Here is a 16,691-nt window from a genome sequence, read left to right as displayed (position 1 = left end):
TTTCACGGGTTTTTGTAATTGCTCAGGTGTGTTTAAATGCCGCCTGAATGCAGGTATAAGAGAGCTCTCAGCACCTAGTGGGGTGGAACCTTCACATGCAACCTTCACATGGTCCGCCCTGTTTCGACTAATGCAATCAACTCGATGTGCACAAACGGAAGATCAAATAGAACAAGTTATCCAACAACTTTAGGCCGCACGAAAGAAGAAGAAGCACCTAGTCTTTCCTCCAGTCTTTCCATCACCTTCGGAAACTTTTAGTGCTATTTATCAACATGAGGACCAAAGTTGTGCAAATGAAATTCAAAGAAGCCATTATGAGACTGAGAAACAAGAATAAAACTGTTAGAGACATCAGCCAAACATTAGGCTAACCAAAATCAACTGTTTGGAACATCATTAAAAAGAAAGAGAGCACAGGTGAGCTTACTAATCGCAAAGGGACTGGCAGGCCAAGGAAGACCTCCACGGCTGATGACAGAAGAATTCTCTCTATAATAAAGAAAAATCCCCAAACACCTGTCCAACAGATCAGAAACACTATTCAGGAGTCGGGTGAGGATTTGTCAATGACCACTGTCCGCAGAAGACGTCATGGACAGAAATACAGAGGCTACACTGCAAGATGCAAACTGCTGGTTAGCCGCAAAAATAGGATGGCCAGGTTACAGTTGGCCAAGAAGTACTTAAAGGAGCAACCACAGTTCTGGAAAAAGATCTTGTGGACAGATGAGATGAAGATTAACTTATATCAGAGCGATGGCAAGAGCAAAGTATGGAGGAGAAAAGGAACTGCCCAAAATCCAAAGCATACCACCTCATCTGTGAAACACGGTGGTGAGGGTGTTATGGCCTGGGCGTGTAAGGCTGCTGAAGGTACTGACTCACTTATCTTCATTGATGATACAACTGCTGATGGTGGTAGCATAATGAATTCTAAAGTGAATAAATACATCCTATCTGCTCAAGTTCAAACAAATGCTAACTCATTGGCCGGTGGTTCATTCTACAGCAAGACAATTATCCCAAACATACTGCTAAAGCAACAAAGGAGTTTTTCAAAGCTAAAAAATGGTGAATTCTTGAGTGGCCAAGTCAATCACCCGATCTGAATCCAATTGAGAAGACACCCAGCAACTGGTGATGTCCATGAATCACAGACTTCAAGCAGTCATTGCATGCAAAGGATATACAACAAAATACTAAACATGACTGCTTTCATTTACATGACATTGCTGTGTCCCAAACATTATGGTGCCCTGAAATAGGGGGGGACTATGTATAAACACTGCTGTAATTTCTACATGGTGAAACCAAAATGCATAACAATTGCCTTTATTAAAATCTGACAATGTGCACTTTAACCACATGTGATTTTTTCTATTACAAATCTCAAATTGTGAAATAAATAAATGACGGGTCTTTGTCCCAAACATTATGGAGGCCACTGTACTTTCCTCAGACATTTTATCTTCCTTATCTCAACACTTAATTGTGAGACTATTACAAGCCACTTACCTCTGACCTTTCCTCCCTATATCTCTCTTGTCCAAGGCATTGACTCAAACAACTCACGCAAAAGGTACCCCCTCCTGTCACGTAGCTGGGCCAGCGGTAAACACATCAGGCACAGTGGAGAAATTTGGTTTATGTCTTACTGAACAGAAGTATTGCTGACAATATAAATCACATGCAAATCTCTAACCAATCAACGTAGTCACCATTTATTTAAATCACACAGTAAACATAGAACAGTGATTGAGAATGTAAGCAAACTTCCTCTTTTTTCAACATTTTAACACTTGTTTATATAAAAAGCAGATTAATTTTTGTTACCAGCTGTTCCTCTCCCCATCGGTGGAATCCACTGTTCCAGAACAGATGGGTAACATGCACAGAACAAAACCTTTAGAAAAATTAAGTAGAAAATACATTGGGATTATGTACATTTTAGATAAGGCGTCTATGGTAGAATTAAACCAAGCACAAGGACAAGCAAGGTGTTCCTTTAACTCCGTGCAGAAGTTTGGTCTTTAAGGTTTCTCAATATTGAAGCAGGAAATATTTTAAGATCTGCAGTCACGGAGGGATAAAAACCACGGGCATAAGAATGCTCCTTTGCTGAAGATATATATAGTAACGTTAGCATTTGTCACAGAATTAAGTGTTAACAAAAAATTGCAATCTTGTCATCAGTAATTAATTTCCAGTTTATGAAAATAACACTTTCATTGCATTCAAAACAGGGAACGACACTGCGGGACAACTCAAAGTTAAAATTTACTGTTTTAAAAATGAAATTCTACTAGGCACACACATAGTTGTGTGGTTAACCATTTCAGAAACATATGTCATACACAAAAAAATCCGGTAAAGATACAAATCAGAAGCTCGTTAGGATCCAATGCCTTCAAAGAACCATTCTTTTTAAACCCGAGTATCTGTTCCTGCCTTTGTCACCACCTTGCTTGTATCTTCACTAAAAATATAGAATTCAGCAAAAACACGCGCAAGTCCTTCAAAGTCTAGCATGTTTTCCTTCTCTGCATCCGCCCAAGAATACTGAAACGCTTGGTTCAATGTGAAACTCTGAAGCACACCTCCAAAGCAGGAGCACATCCTAGTTTTATTAGTTAGTAATTGGCGTAGACCTACCACATGTTAGTTTTAAGTTTAAGTAACGCAGCAGCAGACATGATTAACTCGTACTTAACGCTTACATCAATAAAGCATCTGTGCCAACTTCCAGCTAGCAAGGTAATGTGGTTAGCATGTAATGCAATTATGGAGAGAAAAATAACAGGCCCAACTAAAGCTACCTGTCGCCTCTGAAGTGTTCAAATCTGTTCACACCGTCAGAGCTGTTCTAGGTAATTCTACATCAACACAGTTACTTCCAGCTTGTGTTGACGGTTAATTTGGAGTGATCCTGAGATGTCGGGAATAGATCCTACGCTAGTAATGGTTTGAGTTCTGGAAAAGTTGTAAACAGTACCAGATGACGGCAAGGTGCAAATCCTTCTATGATTTAGTGTTTGCAGTGCAAATGAAGTGTTGCATCTAGTTATAGAGGATAATTTGGCAATTTAAATACGAAGAGCGTAATTAGGCAAAGAGCGGGAGGGGGTAGGGAAGGGAGAGGGAGCAAATGCTAGGTTGTTTAATTGATCCTATTTCATTGCTTAGTAAGTATCAGAAAATAATTAGACGGTATCTGCTCAATAGCAATTCTAAAGGGAAAAAGTAATCACAATGCAGGGAAAATATTGGCATATTTGAATCAATGCTGTGGGCTTGGTAAACTGGCAAGAGAAGGAGAGTTACAAAACAAAACATCTTCTCTTCTTCTTCTTTACAGGAATGGGACACAGAACGGCACGGATGGCTTCATCAAAAACCGTTTTAAGGCCTCGCTGAGTTAAAGCCGAACACTCCAGATACTTCACCGAACCTGGGGGAGCAAACAGATCACAACAGCAACATTAAAACAAGTTATAGAGTCACACAGCACGGAAACAGGCTCTTCAGCCCAACTCATCCATGCCAACCAAGATGCCCCATCTGAAGCACAAAACATAGAAGAGTCCAGCATCGAAACGGGCCCAGTGGACGGCACAGTGGCGCAACATCACCTATCCATGTTCTCCAAAGATGCTGCCTGGCCTGCTGAGTTACTCCAGCACTTTATGTCTTATTGTGTCACCCAGTTTAGTGAAAACAATCGTGAATAAGGTCAAAAGCTGTAAATTGTTTAAATTCCAGTGAAAGTACTGTGAGCTGCCACGGGCTATTTTCTAAATAAACTGAGGGGGTTTGTTCATCTTTGCTGCCTCACAGCCTCAAAGCTGCTGCACATACTCAGATTACTGATGGATTGAGGCTGAAAGTGTCTGAGATAACGTACCTCATGGAAGGGAGGCCTCAAATGTTAAAGTGATAAACCTCAGCATGTGAACTGTAGGGGTTCAATTATTCAATTATAGAGGCAGCACAATGGCACAGCTGTAGAGTTGCTGCCTTGCAGCGCCATGGACCCGGGTTCAATGTCCGTGCCAAACATGATGCCAAGTTAAACTAATCTCCTCTGCCTGCACGTGATCCACATCCTTCCATTCCCTGCACATCCCGTCTCTAAATGCCACTGTGGTATTTGCCTCCTCCTCCTCCTCCTCCACCACCCTTGGCTGAGCGTTCCAGATACACCACTCTTGGCCTGTACTTCACCGTAAATCTTTGCCACTCTCACCTTAAAGCTGTGCTCTCTAGTCAGGAATAAGAGCCTGTTCCTGTGCTGTTCTGTTCCATGTGCAGGCAGAGGAGATTTGTTTAACTGGGCATCATGTTCGGCACCGACATTGTGGACCGCAGGGCCTGTACTTGTGCTGTAATGCTCGGTGTGCAGGGATAAGAGATTATTTTAACTTAGTGACATGTTCGGCACAGACACTGTTGGGCAAAGGGCCTGTTCCTTTGCTATAGTGTTCCATGTTCTATGTGCCGGCAGAGGAGATTAGATTAACTTGGCATCATGTTCAGCATGGACATTGAGGGCCGGAGGGCCTGTTCCATGTTAATACTCTCTGCTCCCCATCGGTGGTGCAGCCGGGGCTCATCTCAGCCCCCAGTGGCGAGTGGTGGGAGCGGGCAGAGTGAGGCCGCCGCAGGGGAAGGGCACCTACCGATCTCCTTGGCCATGGCCAGGCCCTGGGGGTAGGTGATGGGGGTCAGCTTCTTCTCCCTCAGCTTCTCAATTGTGTCCTTGTCATCTCGCAGATCCAGCTTGGTGCCCACCAGGATGATGGGTGTGTTTGGGCAATGGTGCCGAACCTCTGGATACCACTGGGGTGGGAGGTGAGGAAAAAAGTAAAATCATCAACCTTACTGAGAATTGTGGACACAGCCCAGACCATTACATAAACCAACCTCCCTTCCACTGACTCTAGATTCAGAGACAGTTTCTTCCCAGCTGTTTTCAGGCAACTGAACCGCCCTATCAACAACTAAAGAACAATCCTGACCTCCCGTCTACCTCATTGGAGACACTCGGACTATCTTTAATCGGACTTTACTGGACTTTATCGTGCACTGAATGTTATTCCCTTTATCGTGTATCTGTACACTGTGGATAACTCGATTGTAATCATGTATTGTCCTTCTGCTGACTGGTTAGCACGCAACAAAAGCTTTTCACTGTACCTCGGTACACGTGATAATAAACAAAACTAAACTATCCTTATGCAGACCCTTCGCTGATTCAGCAACCCAAACGCCCAGGAACAAAGAAGATTATAGAGTGATTGACACTGCCTGGTCCATCACGGGTACTGACCTCCCCACCATAGAAGGAATCTACAGGAGGTGCTGCCTCAAAAAGGCAGCCAGCATCATCAGACCCACACCACCCTGGACACACTCTCATTTTACTCCTGCCATCGGGAAGAAGATACAGGAGTCTGCAAACTGTGGCCACCAGGTTCCAGAACAGCTTCTTCCTGACAACAGTCAGGCGCTTGAACACTGCGCAACACTACCCTCAATGGACTATTTTAGGTTGTATTAAAGACACATGTTTTTTTTGCAGTACTATTGGGGTTATTAATTTATTGTCCTGCACCAGCACTCCCAAGTCCCTTTGCATCTCCCATTTCTGGATTCTCTCGCCATTTAGAAAATAATCTACGCCTTTATACTTATTACCAAAATGCATGACTCCGCACTTTGCTGCACTGAATTTCATCTGCCACTTCCTTGCCCACTCTCCTAACCTGTCCAACTCCTTCTGCAGAGTCCTTTCTTCCTCTATACTGCCAGCCCCTCCCCTATCTTAGCATAATCTGCAAACGTGGCCACAAAGCCTTCAATCTCTTTATTCAAATCATTAATATACAATGAGAAGAGAGACAGCCCCAGCAACGACCCTTGTGGAACTCATTGTGGGTACATAAGCCACTTAAATATTTGATCAGTCTCTTACATATACCCCCCCACTTTTAATTACAGCAGCACCCAGGTAAGACGGTAACAGAAGCATCTGACATGGTGGAGGGAGGAGTTGGCACTCACCTTGGCACGGACATTTTCAAAGGAAGCTGGGCTGACCAGCGAGAAGCAGATCAGGAAGACATCCTGTAGTGGAACAGACAGACAGAATCACTGTAGATTACGATCTCTATCCCCATCCGCCTCCCCCCCCCCCACCCCCCCACACGCAATGGGTGCCCTGCACAAAGAAAGTTGCAGAGAAACCCAATCAGCAGCTGATTCAGAATGAGTCACCATAACTTTGGCAGCACAGTAGTGCAGCTGCAGAGTTGCTGCCTCGCTGCGATCCTGACTACAGGTGCTGTCTGTACAGATTTTGCACGTTCTCCCTGTGACCACGTGGGTTTTCTCCGTTTTTCCCCCACATTCAAAGGACGTGCAGGTTAATTGGCATCTGTAAATTGTCCCTAGTGTATAGGATAGTGCTTGTGCACGGGGTGATCGCTTGTTGGCGCAGACTTGGTGGGACGAATGGCCTGTTTCTGTGCTATATCTCTAAAAACAAAAAGACGCGGTAATAATATGGGCAGTGCATCCCCATGTAAGCTGAATGCACATGTCTAAGTCATTGGAGCAGAATTAGGCCATTTGGCCCATTCAGTCTATACCATTCAATCATGGCTGATCTATCCCTCTCAAATTCCTCCTCATTTCCTTTCTAAAGGTACGTCCTTTTATTCTGAGGCTGTGCCCTGTGATCCCAGATTCTCCCACTTCCGGGAATCACGGCTCCCAAGCTGCCATCCCGACTGCTGCTAAACCTGGTTAAAAGGATTAGGAGTAACTCAGCGGGTCAGGCATACCTCTGGAGAAAAGGAATAGGTGACATTTCAGGTCCAAACCCCTTCTTCAGATCGAATGACAGGGGAGAGGGAAACCAGAGGTATGAAAAAGTTCGGAACAAATCAGATGACCAAGTAAAGGTGGAGCGGAGCTCACAATGGTTCATTGTTGGCTGTGGAAGAGGTGATTACGAAGGGATATATGGATGCAAACAATGGAACAGTGAGGACGACCAGGGTGGGGGAGGGACAGAGAGAGGAAATGGAGGGGTTACTTGAAATTAAAGAAATCAACATTCATACTGCTGGGTTGTGTAAAAGGATTAAGAACTCAGCCAGATTACACACCCTGAAAATAAACTGGATAGCCAGTCACTCAAACAATCTCTCCCGTAAAGGTGTAGGTGGGGCTGCAAGTTGCAACATGCAACACGCCGCTCCAGCCCTGCCTGCACCAGAAAAGAATCTCAGGTCTGTATCAGAGGTTCAAAGAGCCAGACTCACACTTTCCACAGGGCTTGAATGTAACAAAGAATTTGAGGATGTTAGTCATACAGCACGGAAACCACCTCTTTGGCGTAACTCATGAACAATGCCCACCTACTCTCGTCACATTTCTCCATGTTTATCCTTTACGTTATTAGCTAAGTGGGTGGCACTGTGGCATAGCAGGAAGAGCCGCTGCCTTACAGCACCAGAGACCCGGATTTGATCCCAACCTCGGGTGCTGTCTGTGTGGAGTTTGCACTTTCTTCCTTTGACCACATGGGTTTTCTACCACGTCGCAGACTTGCTGGGTTTGTAGGTGAATTGGCCTCTGTAAAATCGTAGGGAGTGAATGGGAAAGTGGGACAACATAGAAATATCAGTTCCAGGACTTCAGAAGGGAAGCGGAAGTTTATCTTCCACAGATAAGGTCCGTCCCAGAATCTCAGAGGAAACAGTCTAATCTGAAGAAGGGTCCCGACCTGAAACGTCACCTATCCATGTTCTCTTGAGGTGCTGGGTGGCACTGTGGTGCAGCGGTAGAGTTGCTGCCTTACAGTGCCGGGGACCTGGATTCGATCTTGAATGCGGGTACAGTCTGTACGGAGTTTGCACGTTCTCCCCGTGACCACATGGGTTTTCTCCGGATGCTCCAGTTTCCTCCCACACTCCAAAGATGCACAGGTTTGTAGGTTAATTGGCCTTGGTAAAGATTGCAAATGATCTCTAATGTGTAGGATGGTGTTAGTGTACAGGGATCGCTGGTCAGCACAGATTCTATGGGCTGAAGGACCTGTTTTGCACTGTATCTCTAAACTAAGCCTGCTCCAGCACTTTGCGTTTTTTTTTTGTAATCATCACAAACGGTGGTGGATGTGTGGAACAAGCTGCCAGAGGAAGTAAATGAGGCGGGTACAACAACATTTAAAAAGTATGCGGATAGGAAAGGCTCAGAGGGATATGGGAAAGACACGGGCAAATTGTTCAGGTTGGGACCCCTCTTCAGTCCTGATCCGAAACATCCTCTATCCATTCCCTTCACAGATGCTGCCCGACCCGCTGAGTTCCTCAAGCGTTTTGCTCAAGATTGCAGCATCTGCCATTCCTTGTATCTCCTGAGTTGGGGCATCTTGGTCAGCATGAACGAGCTGGGCCTGTTTCTGTGCTGTATGACTCTGTGAACCGTTCAATACCACAGGTTTTTAAATTTTGATCTCAGATTTCCAGCATCTGGAATTTCCCCCCCGATTGCAGAACTATGGATTAATATCAAGCAGGAGCGTTTCACAGGCACCTCTGGGCTGATGGACAACAAGGGGTGTCAAAAGTTGGGATGGGGGCAACGATACTTGGTGTGGGTTAAACTGTCGAAGAACGAACCACTTGTCACTGCTGCACTGCAAGGAGGATGCAAAACGGCAGGGGAAATCCACAACAACCATTAAAGGATCAAGTTAACACCCCCTCCCACTAGAGTGGCTGCACTGTCATTACAATACCTGCCCGGCAACAACAGAACACAACCAAGAGCAGGATGTTGGGAAATGGAGACCGAGGTGAATAAACAACCCAGCAGGTCAAGTGAAGGAACAGCACCTCATACTCCAGTAGGGTAGCTTACAACCCAACGGTGTGAACAAAGAGTTGTCCAATTTCCAGTAACAAGCCCTCTTTCTCTCTCTCTCTCTCTCTCTTTCCACCCCCCCCCCTCCTCCATTTGTCCCATTATGTCACCCCTTTCCCCCCCATGCCGTACCCCTGTCCCCTTCTACCTATATCCCTCCGTCTGGTTTTACATTTCACTCTTCTCTCCTTAGTTCTAGAAGCCTACTGTGGCCCACTGTGTCGATCACAGCGTCAACCCCACCCTCACCTCCCCAACACCCTTTACCTACCAACTCCCACCCCCTTCCTCTCACCCTCTGTCCAACAACCTGGCTCGCTCACCCTACGATATGTCTCTCCTAACCATCACCCACCCCGCTCTTTACACACCGGCTGCTCTCTCCCTACTTGCTACCCCTCCCCACCCACCACACCTCCCTCGCCTTACATACCTCCCCCTCTCTGCACCACCCCTCCCACTGCAGCACCCCCACCCCACACACGGTCCCCTCTTTCTCAACCCACCCTCCCTCATCCACGTCGCCCCCTCCCTCTGCCCCACCCTTCCCACCATCCACACCACCCCTCCCCCGCTGGCGCCACTCACAGTCTGGGGGTAGGAGAGTGGCCGCAGACGGTCGTAGTCCTCCTGCCCGGCCGTGTCCCACAGCCCCAGGTTCACCGGCTTGCCGTCCACCATCACGTTGGCCGAATAGTTGTCAAAGCTGCGGAGAGGCAGCTTCAGCTGGGTGGGGGCAGGCAAACCCTCCTCCCTCACCACCACAAAGGACCACCAAACCCTTCTCTGTCAACCCAGAGATCATGCAATAACCCCCCCTCCATCCTCACCCCATGCATCACTCACACCCTACCCTACGCACCCCTCAACCATGTATCCCTACTTCTCTCACCATACACTTCCCTCCTCACAGCCCACACCGCTTCACCCCTCACCCCACATACCCCCCCTTACCCCACATACCCCTCTTCCCCACCCTCACCAAATAAAAACTTCCCTCTCTCACACCCCACCCCCCCTGTGCACTGCTCTTCCCCCTCACCTTCCCCTCTCCCTCTATTTACACCCCTCCCCCTTCCCTCACTGTCTGCACCCCACCTCTCCAATACGTCTCGTTTGCCCCCGCCACCCTTCTTTAGCTCCCCCGTCTCTCAGTCAAGTCCCCACACCCCCTGCCCCTCCGCTCGACCACTCCAGTGAACCCTGGACCGGTTGTAGAGTTCTTGCCCCGCAAACCCCCCTCCCCCTCCCAGATGCGGAAGCGCGAAACGCAAACTCACACGGTGGGGATGTATTCTCCAGGGAAGGCGTTGGTCGTGTAGCTGATGAGAAGACATGTCTTACCCACCGCGCTGCAGACGGGAGAGAACAGAGGGGAGTTAGACGGCCCACATTGAGGGAGCCGGGCCAGGCTGGATGGGCCTTTGTGCCGCCGCAGGCCGCTCTGACAGAGGCACATCTGCCAGTGACCTCACCCGTTCCCCACCACTGCCTGCCTGATGTGACCACAGATAGTGCACCCATTCCAAGAAGTCTGGTGGAAGGAACTTTATAAATAGACACGGTGCGAGCAGATTATGTGGCAGTGAGCAGAGCACCGAGGGGGTCACCATTCATCAGCCGCAGCGTCAGAACCAGCACCCACAGGACACTGGACTCATGGGGTGGCTTGGAGAGAGGGCTTGGGGGAAGGGGGAGGGACAGAGTGCTTTAGAAAAAGACCCTTTATCTTACAGAACGTGGATAAGATATCAAGGTTTGTCTGGAGAGGTTAAAGAGATCGAATTCTAGAGGGATGGGGCTGCCTGAAGAGTGGAGCAAGGGTCAACACTGTCTGCCTGTGATTGACTGTTTGAAATATACGGCATGGAAACAGGCCCTTCGGCCCATCAAGTCACCACCAACTATCGATCACTCGTTCTTTGTTATCCCACTTTCTCATCCACTTTCTCATAGTGCACATTCACTGTGATCATGGCTGATCATCCCCAATCAGTGCCCCATTCCTGCCTTCTCCCCATATCCCCTGACTACGCTATCTTTAAGAGCCCTATCTAGCTCTCTCTTGAAAGTATCCAGAGAAACGGCCTCCACCGCCCTCTGAGGCAGAGAATTCCACAGACTCACAACTTTGTGTGTGAAAAAGTGTTTCCTCATCTCCGTTCTAAATGGCTGACTCCTTATTCTTAAACTGTGGTCCCTGGTTCTGGACTCCCCCAACATCGGGAACATGTTTCCTGCCTGTAGCGTGTCCAAACCCTTAATAATCTTATATGTTTCAATAAGATCCTCTCTCATCCTTCTAAACTCCAGAGTGTAGAAGCCCAGCCGCTCCATTCTCTCAGCATGTGACAGTCCCGCCACCCCGGGAATTAACCTTGTAAACCTAAGCTGCACTCCCTCAATAGCAAGAATGTCCTTCCTCAAATTAGGGGACCAAAACTGCATACAATACTCCAGGTGTAGTCTCACTAGGGCCCTATACAACTGCAGAAGGGCCTCTTTGCTCCGATACTCAACTCCTCTTGTTATGAAGGCCAACATGCCATTCGCTTTCTTCACTGCCTGCTGTACCTGCATGCTTACTTTCAGTGACTGATGAACAAGGACCCCCAGACCCCTTGTCCCAACTTGATACCATTTAGATAATAATCTGCCTTCCTGTTTTTGCTACCAAAGTGGATAACCTCACATTTATCCACATTAAACTGCATCTGCCATGCATCTGCCCACTCACCCAACTTGCCCAAGTCACCCTGCATTCTCATAGCTTCCTCCTCACAGTTCACACTGCCACCCAGCTTTGTGTCATCTGCAAATTTGCTAATGTTACTTTGAATCCCTTCGTATAAATCATTGATGTATATTGTAAATAGCTGCGGTCCCAGCACCGAGCCTTGCGGTAACCCTCTAGTCACTGCCTGCCATTCTGAAAGGGACCCGTTAATCCCTACTCTTTGTTTCCTGTCTGCCAACTGATTTTCTATCCATGTGCCCTAATTTTGCCCACTAATCTCCTATGTGGGACCTTATCAAATGCATTCTGAAAGTCTAGGTACACTACATCCACTGGCTCTCCCTTGTCCATTATCCTCGTTAAATCCTCAAAAAATTCCAGAAGATTAGTCAAGCATGATTTCCCCTTCGTAAAACCATGCTGACTCGGACCGATCCTGTTACTGCTATCCAAATGTGCCGCTATTTCATCTTTTACGATTGACTCCAGAATCTTCCCCACCACCAATGTCAGACTAACTGGTCTATAATTCCGTTTTCTCTTTCCCGCCTTTCTTAAAAAGTGGGATAACATTAGCTACCCTCCAATCCCCAGGAACTGATCCTGAATCTATAGAGCATTGGAAAATTATCACCAATGCGTCCACGATTTCTAGAGCCACTTCCTTAAATATCCTGGGATGCAGACCATCAGGCCCTGGGGATTTATCAGCCTTCAGTCCCATCAGTCTACCCAACACCATTTTCTGCCTAATGTCGATTTCCTTCAGTTCCTCTGTCACCCCAGATCCTCTAGCCACTAGTATACCAGGAAGATTGTTTGCATCCTCCTTAGTGGAAGATGGATCCAAAGTACCTGTTCAACTCATTTCCTTGTTCCCCATAATAAATCAATAAGAGAATGTGCAAACTCCACACAGACAGTGCCCAAGTTCAGGATCGAACCCGGGTCTCTGGCGTGGTGCTTTATCAGAAGCTGTGGAAGTGATCCACGGGGGGATTGCAGAGAGAAAGAGAGAGAGAGTGAGAGAGAGAGAGCCAACATTCAGGAATTAAAACAAGAGGTCACAGAGAGAGTTCTGACTTTGATCTGCTGAACAGGCACAAATGGAAGCAGATGTGAAGTGCCGCTGTACAAACAGAAGCTAGGAATGTAAAGATGGTGTTGGGATCCGATTATGAGACACTGAACCAAGTGTGGGATTGTGAACAAGACTTCAGACACGTTCCTGTTTTAATTAGCTGGATTTGATTCATAGCCGTGGGGTTATACAAGCCATAGAAAAAATTGCTAGAAATGGCAATGATGTATTGATAAAATGCTACAAAGTATTTCAAAGTTTTGATTTAGCTACTTGACAATGTCTTGCTTTTAAAGAGGGTAGTGGGTTAAGGCCAGGGAGTGTAGACTTATGAATACACACATCTGAAGGCAAAGCCAATCCCATGGTGTTTAAAGGTCAAAATTGGGGATCATCAGGTTGGGCAAAGTGAAGGGCAAGGCTAGGAATTGTGTGAGGTATTGGGTGTGTTAGGCCAGGGAAAGCATGTAAACAAAAGTCAACTCTTAATGAATACGCAATTGTCTGCAGACAGAGGTGGACTCAGCCTGGTCCATCATGAGCACAGCCCCACCCATCAACATGAGGAAAGACACAAGTCAGGCAGCATCTCTGGAGAACATGGATAGGTGACATAGAAACATAGAAATTAGGTGCAGGAGTAGGCCATTCGGCCCTTCGAGCCTGCACCGCCATTCAATATGATCATGGCTGATCATCCAACTCAGTATCCCGTACCTGCCTTCTCTCCATACCCTCTGATCCCCTTAGCCACAAGGGCCACATCTAACTCCCTCTTAAATATAGCCAATGAACTGGCCTCGACTACCCTCTGTGGCAGAGAGTTCCAGGGATTCACCACTCTCTGTGTGAAAAAAGTTCTTCTCATCTCGGTTTTAAAGGATTTCCCCCTTATCCTTAAGCTGTGACCCCTTGTCCTGGACTTCCCCAACATCGGGAGCAATCTTCCTGCATCTAGCCTGTCCAACCCCTTAAGAATTTTATAAGTTTCTATAAGATCCCCTCTCAATCTCTTAAATTCTAGAGAGTATAAACCAAGTCTATCCAGTCTTTCTTCATAAGACAGTCCTGACATCCCAGGAATCAGTCTGGTGAACCTTCTCTGCACTCCCTCTATGGCAATAATGTCCTTCCTCAGATTTGGAGACCAAAACTGTACGCAATACTCCAGGTGTGGTCTCACCAAGACTCTGTACAACTGCAGTAGAATGTCCCTGCTCCTATACTCAAATCCTTTTGCTATGAAAGCTAACATACCATTCGCTTTCTTCACTGCCTGCTGCACCTGCATGCCTACTTTCAATGACTGGTGTACCATGACACCCAGGTCTCGCTGCATCTCCCCTTTTCCTAGTCGGCCACCATTTAGATAAGTCTGCTTTCCTGTTTTTGCCACCAAAATGGATAACCTCACATTTATCCACATTATACTGCATCTGCCAAACATTTGCCCACTCACCCAGCCTATCCAAGTCACCTTGCAGTCTCCTAGCATCCACCTCACAGCTAACACTGCCCCCCAGCTTAGTGTCATCCGCAAACTTGGAGATATTGCCTTCAATTCCCTCATCCAGATCATTAATATATATTGTAAATAGCTGGAGTCCCAGCACTGAGCCTTGCGGTACCCCACTAGTCACTGCCCGCCATTGTGAAAAGGACCCGTTTACTCCTACTCTTTGCTTCCTGTTTGCCAACCAGTTCTCTATCCACATCAATACTGAACCCCCAATGCCGTGTGCTTTAAGTTTGTATACTAATCTCTTATGTGGGACCTTGTCGAAAGCCTTCTGGAAGTCCAGATACACCACATCCACTGGTTCTCCCCTATCCACGCTACTAGTTACATCCTCGAAAAATTCTATAAGATTCGTCAGACATGATTTACCTTTTGTAAATCCATGCTGACTTTGTCCAATGATTTCACCACTTTCCAAATGTGCTGCTATCCCATCTTTAATAACTGACTCTAGTAGTTTCCCCACTACCGATGTTAGACTAACTGGTCTGTAATTCCCCGTTTTCTCTCTCCCTCCCTTCTTAAAAAGTGGGGTTACGTTTGCTACCCGCCAATCCTCAGGAACTACTCCAGAATCTAAACGTTTTGGGTCGGGACCCTTTTGCACCTACAAGAGGCGCTGCCTCTAGAAGGCGGCATCTATCATTAAGGATCCCCACCATCTGGCCCACGCCCTCTTCTCACTGCTACTTTTATTTACAGATACAGCTTGGAATCAGGCCCTTCGGCCCACGTTGACCATTAATCACCCTTTCACATTAGTTGTGTTATCCCACTTTCTCATCCACTCTCTACACACTAGGGACAGTTTATGGACGCCAATTAACCTACAAACCCACACGTCTTTAGGACGTGGGTGGAAACCGGAGCAGTCGATGGTCACAGGGAGAATGTGCAAACTCCTCACAGACAGCACCCGAAGTCAGGATCGAACCCAGGTCTCTGACACTGTGCGGCAAAAAAAAAAGGGAGAGGGGGGGGAAGGAAGGGAAGGGAGAGGGAGGAGAGGAGAAAGGGAGAGGGGAAAGGGAGAGGGAGGAGAGGGGAAAGGGAGAGGGGAAATGGAGAGGGAGGAGAGGGGAAAGGGAGAGGGAGGAGAGGGGATAGGGAGAGGGAGGAGAGGGGAAGGGGAGAGGGAGGAGAGGGGAAAGGGAGAGGGAGAGGGGAGAGGGAGAGGGGAAAGGGAGAGGGGAAAGGGAGAGGGGAAAGGGAGAGGGAGGAGAGGGGAAAGGGAGAGGGAGGAGAGGGGAAAGGGAGAGGGAGGAGAGGGAAAGGGGAGGAGGAGAGAGGGGAAAGGGGGAGAGGGGAAAGGGGGGAGAGGGGAAAGGGGGGAGAGGGGAAAGGGGGGAGAGGGGAAAGGGGGGAGAGGGGAAAGGGGGGAGAGGGGAAAGGGGGAGAGGGGAAAGGGAGAGGGGAAAGGAGGGGAAGAAAGGAGGGGGAGGAAGGGGAGGGGGGAGGAAGGGGGAGGGGGGGAGGAAGGGGGAGGGGGGGAGGAAGGGGGGTAGAGGGGGGGAAGGGGGAGCGCGCTGAGGGCGGGGCCGCAGGCCAGACGGCGGGTGGGGACGGAGAGGGTGGGTGTGAGGAGTTGCAGCGGCGCCAGGGTCGGTGTAGAAGAAGCTGGACACGAGCAGCGACGGCTTCGACACTCACCCATCGCCCACCACCACACACTTTATCGCCTGCATCAGACCAGCGCTCCTCTCCCTCTCGGCCTCGCTCGCTCGCTCGCTAACGGAAGTCCAGCCCAACCCTGCCGCCCACACTTCCACAACTGCAGCGCCGCCCGCCCCGCGGCGCCCATCGGTATTGCAGCGCCGCCCGCCCCGCGGCGCCCATCGGTATTGCAGCGCCGCCCGACAGCGCCCCCGCGCCCAGCTGCACCCAACGAGACTTCAGCGCCTTGTGTTTAAGAAGGAACTGCAACTGCAGCGCCGTCGGGTTCCCCCGAGCGGAATACTGCGGGACTGCAGCGCCCCCGCGCCCAGCAAGATCGCGGCTCCCAGTGGCACCCAAAGGCAGTGCAGCGTCGCCCGGTCTTCCCGACAGCGCCCCCTCCCGCCCCGCTCATCAGCTCCCAACGTTACTGCACAGCTGCCTGCACCGCTTCTCATTTCGCTCCGAAAACACAAAATGCTGGAGTAACTCAGCGGGACAGGCAGCATCTCTGGAGAGAAGGAATGGGTGACGTTTCGGGTCGTAACCCTTCTTCATACTAGTCAGGGAAGAGGGAAACGAGAGATATAGAACAAATGAATGAAAGATATGCAAAAAAGGAAAGGAAACAGGCCATTGTTAGTTTATTGATAAAGGAAGCAGGCCATTGTTAGCTGGGTGAGAACGGGAACCTGGCGCGACTTGGGTGGGGTGGAGAGAGAGAGGGAATGGAATGCAGTGTTACTTGAAATTAGGAAACTCTCCCT

General features: G+C 48.3%; 1 protein-coding gene across 1 annotated transcript; it reads right to left on the bottom strand.

The window, feature by feature from the left end:
* Positions 1 to 1,701: 1,701 nt before the first annotated feature.
* On the bottom strand, positions 1,702 to 16,069 carry rac1 (Rac family small GTPase 1). Its single transcript, XM_033040588.1, has 6 exons — positions 15,922 to 16,069; positions 10,215 to 10,286; positions 9,523 to 9,640; positions 6,064 to 6,126; positions 4,680 to 4,839; positions 1,702 to 3,451 (listed from the first exon to the last, which is right to left on the bottom strand). Exons 1-6 carry the CDS (start codon positions 15,954 to 15,956, stop codon positions 3,321 to 3,323), a joined length of 579 nt encoding a protein of 192 aa, XP_032896479.1. The 5' UTR covers positions 15,957 to 16,069; the 3' UTR covers positions 1,702 to 3,320.
* Between the last annotated feature and the right edge of the window lie 622 nt (positions 16,070 to 16,691).

This window comes from Amblyraja radiata, chromosome 22 (genome assembly GCF_010909765.2).
Source record: "Amblyraja radiata isolate CabotCenter1 chromosome 22, sAmbRad1.1.pri, whole genome shotgun sequence".
NCBI classification, from domain to species: domain Eukaryota; kingdom Metazoa; phylum Chordata; class Chondrichthyes; order Rajiformes; family Rajidae; genus Amblyraja; species Amblyraja radiata.
The sequence above is the reverse complement of the archived record's forward strand: the minus strand, read 5'-3'. Positions and strand labels throughout refer to the sequence as shown.

Excerpts from the sequence above, each read along its gene's own strand:
- rac1 (XM_033040588.1), bottom strand. The coding sequence starts at position 15,956 with ATGCAGGCGATAAAGTGTGTGGTGGTGGGCGATGG. Across the intron at positions 6,127-9,522 it reads CACTCTCCTACCCCCAGACT|GATGTCTTCCTGATCTGCTT; the intron begins GTGAGTGGCGCC and ends GTTCCACTACAG. Across the intron at positions 4,840-6,063 it reads TTGAAAATGTCCGTGCCAAG|TGGTATCCAGAGGTTCGGCA; the intron begins GTGAGTGCCAAC and ends CTCCCACCCCAG.